Source organism: Vigna unguiculata, chromosome 5 (assembly GCF_004118075.2).
Source record: "Vigna unguiculata cultivar IT97K-499-35 chromosome 5, ASM411807v1, whole genome shotgun sequence".
Taxonomy (NCBI): Eukaryota; Viridiplantae; Streptophyta; class Magnoliopsida; order Fabales; family Fabaceae; genus Vigna; species Vigna unguiculata.
In genome coordinates this window covers 8,984,100-8,989,630 of record NC_040283.1, presented here as the reverse complement: position 1 = coordinate 8,989,630, position 5,531 = coordinate 8,984,100, and the positions used below count along the sequence as shown (strand labels likewise).

Sequence of the window (5,531 nt, the reverse complement as noted above, 5' to 3'; positions counted from 1 at the left end):
ATTTCAATGTAAAAAAAAAAAATACACGGATCCTTACACCAAAAGTGGAATAGACAAAGAGCCTAAAGATTCCTTTCCGTGTAACATTAGAAACAGTCTTGTTTTACATACCACACAATCCACAGCCTTCAACAGTGCGATTGCTATGTCAATGGAAGCCGAACCAGAGAACCAAATCAATGTCATTTTTCTTCCATTTCCAGCACCTGGCCATATGATTCCCATGGTAGACACAGCAAGAATATTTGCGAAGCATGGTGTTAGTGTCACCATCATCACTACCCCTGCCAATGCTTCCACATTCCAAAAGGCCATAGACACTGATTTCAACTCTGGTTACAACATCACAACTCGAGTGCTTCCATTCCCTGCAGCAGAACTCGGTCTTCCTCAAGGGCTTGAAAACGCCAAAGATGCCACTGCTCGAGAAACCATTGGTAAATTAAGGCTTGGAATATTAATGATCAAAGATCAAATCGAGCTTCTGTTTCAAGAACTACACCCAGATTGTCTTGTCACTGATATGTTGCATCCCTGGACAGTAGAATCTGCTGCGAAACTAGGCATTCCAAGGCTTTACTATTACAGCTCCAGCTACTTCTCCACCTGTGCCAAATATTCTATCCTGAAGCACAACCCTCATCAGGGGTTGCTTTCTCATACTCACAGCTTTACCATTCCTGAGTTGCCCCACAACATAGAGATGACCCCACTTCAGCTAGAACCTTGGTTAAGAACTCAGTCTTCTGCCACTGAATTTTTCGAAGCGGTGTATGAATCAGAGAGCAGAAGCTATGGAGCCCTGTACAACGATTTTTGTGAACTTGAAGGCGATTATGAGAAACTTTATAAGAGCACTGTGGGGAAATCCTGGAGTGTAGGACCAGTATCAGCTTGGGTTAACAAGGATGATGAAAGAAAGAGCAATAGAGGGCACACGGAGGATCTTGGACTGGAGCCGGAATGGCTGAATTGGCTTAACTCGAAGCAAAATGAGTCTGTGGTTTATGTAAGTTTCGGGAGCCTCACCAGGTTCTCTCATTCTCAACTTGTTGAACTAGCTCATGGTCTTGATCAATCTGGCCATAGTTTCATCTGGGTCATAAGGAAAAATGATGAAAGTGAGAAGGGAGAGAGTTTTGTTGAAGAGTTTGAGGAGAAGATGAAAGAAAGCAAGAAAGGGTATATCATATGGAACTGGGCACCACAGTTGCTGATATTGGAGCACCCTGCCATAGCTGGTTTTTTGACTCACTGTGGTTGGAATTCCATTCTGGAAAGTGTGAGTGCTGGATTACCAATGATTACATGGCCAACCTATGCTGAGCAATTTTACAATGAGAAGTTGATAGTTGAAGTCTTGAAAATTGGAGTCCCGGTGGGAGCTAAAGAAAACAAATGGGCAGGCATGGAGGATTGTGCAGATGTGGGAAGGGAAGAGATTGCAAATGCTGTGGTGCATTTGATGGAAAAAGAAGAGAGCAGAGAAATGAGGAGTAGAACAAGAAAACTTAGTGATGCTGCCAAGAAGAGTATAGAGAAGGGTGGATCCTCTTACTGCAATTTGATGCAGTTGTTAGAAGAGCTCAAATCTTTGAAGATTGCTATTCACAGACCCCTCAAATAGTGGATTCATAATCTTGGTGATTTAGGATGTGAAGCTTGTTATGAGTTTAGATAAAATTTACCAACATTCAATCAAGTTTTCCTTTGTGTTTGTTGTTGCCTCAAGTACAATGTCTATGAGGAGCAGTTCTTGAGGTGAATTTTCTGTGTCTATGTAATAAGGTAATAAGAAGAGAGGTTTACATCCATGAGGCTTTCCGTTGGAATATTGTGCTATGGTAAGTGTTTATTGAATATATAGTTATAGTATTTTAGGAGTTGTTCTTTTTTGAGTACTTGAATATTGTTCAAATTATTTTTCTTTTATTCTAAACTTTTTTAAACAAGTCGGTACTACACAATTGTGTACAATTATAAAGAAATTAAGTTTTTTCATTGTTCTATGTTAGCACCACTTTTTGTTAAATATTATATCACCGGATACTACCAACATAATGTTAATAGGGGTGGAAATCCTTGCAATAAAGAAAATCAAATTGAACAACAGTGACTGCAAACAATACTTAAACAAACTAGCAACACAATTTATAGTAATGTTCAAGTTTTTTTTTTTTTTTTAATTGAAGCATAATATTATAATTTTTGAGCTACCAACTAGTAATATTTTTAAGGATCATCAAAGTAAAAATAATCAAGAAAGCATACAATACTTTTTAAATTAAATGAAAGAAAAAGAAAGTTTTTAGTGTGAAAAAGAAGGTTTAATGTTAGATATTTTGATATTCTTAGTTTGTGGTGTGAAAAAGAACGATGTTTGGTAGATCATAATTATAAGTGAAATGTGTTATTATTATGTATCTTTGTTACGTAGACAATTTAGTGAATGTAATATGATAGACGTAGATCTATAGATCTATAAGTTTATTTAATGCACGTGTTTTCTCCAAATAGATTCAAGTGTTTATAATATTGATGTTTGTGATTTATGACATAAGAGATAGTTTGGTCGATGGAAAGTTAAATATTTGATTATGATATGTGCTTAACAAATTTATGGCATGTGCGTTCTTAAGAGTGTATGGTTCTTCAAAGTGTATAGATGAAATTTGAGTGACTTGCATAAATTTGTAAAATTTGAACTATATCATTGATAGAGGTTTTTAGTGTCACATAAACCTCATCAAATTAAACTAAGTTTTCCTCCTTTTACTAATGTAGCATAGAGGTCAACTTAGGTGTCAATTCAAGGAATACATTTTAATTGAGTTTATTGAGCATTTTCTCTAAACAAAACAATAATTGGGGGTTCTAAGGTGTAAATAAAATCTACAAGTATTAAATTGTAACGCTATAAAATTGAAAACCAGCTACTACTGAATTAAAGTTGTGAAATTAGAAAAATATGGTAAAAACAATAAAAGAGTTCAAGTATTGTAATGCTGAATTTGTGATAGGAATTGTAAATGCATAATTAAAAGCAAATGAACTGGACATTGAGTTGGATCAGGGCAAAGGTTGATCTAGGCCTGGTTAGGTCGAAGGTCTAGTCGAACTGGTCCAAGTTGAAAATTGAGTCGGACTGGTTTGAGCCGAAGGTTGACCTGGGCCAATTTAAGCTGAAGGTCAAGTCGGGCCAGTCCAAGTCAAAGGTCGAGTCAGGCCGACCCGGGTTGAAGGTGGAGTTAGGTTGGATCGGGTTAGAGATGGAGTTAGGTAGGACTGAAGGTCGAGTCGGGTTGACCCAAGTTAGGTCGAAAGTCGAGCCAGACTAACTTAGGTCGAGCCATCCCAGGTCAGGCCTGTCCGAACGAATGGTCGAATTAAGTCAACCTAAGTCAAAAGTCGAACAGCTCAACCTAGACTAAAGATCGAGATGAAACAACTCAGATCACATTAAAAATTGAGTCAAACAAAAAATTGAATCAAATCAAGTGAAACCAAAAATCGAACAAAGGTCGAATCGAATTGTCCGGATAAATTTTACTTGTAATTTATGCATAAGGAAAGTTCATTTTATTTTATTTTTTAAAGTTTTTGTTTTTGGAGAGGTTCATTAGAACTCTCCTTAATTACTAGCTATTTTGAAGAAAAGTTTGAATGGTTGATGACTTGAACTATTATTATGTTATAGGTACTCGTTTCCCTCGTTATCTTGATCATGGCACACCAATAGAAAAGAAAAAATTCGTGTAACATTGTAATGTGGACACTTCAAACGTGAACTTACAGTTTTTAGACACGAAGATAACATAAGCACTGTGCTCCTGCGAACTTGTCATAGTGTCAGCTAATTCAATGCCACGCATAACCTGCTTGCATGTATATGGCAATAATTCAAAATATCATTGACTCACAGTGGTTTTAATTTAATTCAGAATTTTATATAATTCATTTTTATTAAAAGATGTATGTTCTATAAAAAAGAATATAATATTATCCAGAGTAAAAAAAAATATCCTTTACAGTTATTATTTTATAAAATTATAAGTTGAAGAAATTAATTTTACAACAATTTCTATTAAAATATGTTAATATAGAATAAAATTTAAGACTCCAGAATTTTAATGATATCCTAAATTATAAAAATAAAAATTTCTACCCTAAAAAATTTACTCAAATAAAATATTAATGAAAAGCTAGATTTTATAAAATAAATTTGGTTGAAACACAACAAAAAGTTTATCTTTGTAAAAAAATAAAAATATATTATTAAATTCATATAGAAAATAAAATTTTACATTAATAATGATAGGCGAAAAAAAATAGGTAAAAATTCAAATTTTTGAGATCAATCTATAATAATTTAAATTTATATTATTTTATTAAATTGGTTTCTTTTAAATGGTGTTAGACATTATTACCAACTTTCATTTTGATATCTTAAAGTTCCTTAATATTTGTCAGCACCTTAAAATTAAAAAAATAAAATAAAAGATTAATAGGAGATCACACTAAATTTATGATAAAACTTATATTTCACCAAACATTAAACTATATCTATTATAAAAAATAAATGAAATAAATACACAGAAATAAAATATTAAATCATTTATATTGATATGTAAAAATGAAAGCTAAATTAACTAATTTATTAATTCAATAATTTTGTTTAAGAAAAACATGAGATGAAAATTTTACTCTTTAAATATATTAGAGTATTTTAAAGTTTACTTTGTCAAATTTGTTTAGTGCTGTATCATGTTAAAAAAAAGAATTCTTATAAACTGATTTTATTGGATAAATTTAAAACTTCACTTTCAAATTAAATTTATTTTCATTTTAGGGAACAACATTATACTTTCCCAGCAGAATTCCATATCCAACTCCTGGACGTATGAATCCCATCATAGATTAAGTAAGGTGTGAGGTCTTTTTAGAAAATATTATTAGGAAGATAATATTAATAAAATGCGAGTAAAATTTACATAAAAAAGATATCATTTTTAATTTAAAATTTTAAAATAATAAATTTATGAAAATCTTTATTATTATATGATATAATTTTTTTTTATTTTTACTCAATAATAATTTATTTTTTTATTTTGATAAAATTTAATACATATAATTTTAATTTCTATTTATAAAATAACAAATTTATATTTATTATGTATTTAAAATTTTTATATACTTTCTCAGTATACATACATATGATATATACGTATCCAATTATTTTCAAATAAATGTATTTTGCAAATATCACATATCACATGCATGTCGTATTTACGTATGATATCGGTTAAATAAACGAGGGTACTAATTTGCTAACCCGCTAATTTGTGATTTGCGCTGAAGCCAGCACCATGCTACGTATCTCGTCTTACACAGGGTCGTCCACGTAAACACAAATAATCATTTTTTATTAAAATGCATTTCCTCGAGTACATTTTTTATGCTTTTTAATTTAATTTTTTTATTTTTTATTTTTTAACTAGTGTCAACTCTCCCACATACCCTTTTCGTCTTTA

General features: G+C 31.7%; 1 protein-coding gene across 1 annotated transcript; it reads left to right on the top strand.

Moving 5' to 3' along the window:
• Positions 1–1,895, top strand: LOC114184106 (soyasapogenol B glucuronide galactosyltransferase-like). The gene has a single exon (XM_028071349.1). The coding sequence runs from the start codon at positions 146–148 to the stop codon at positions 1,625–1,627; it is 1,482 nt and encodes a 493-aa protein (XP_027927150.1). The 5' UTR covers positions 1–145; the 3' UTR covers positions 1,628–1,895.
• Positions 1,896–5,531: the final 3,636 nt, after the last annotated feature.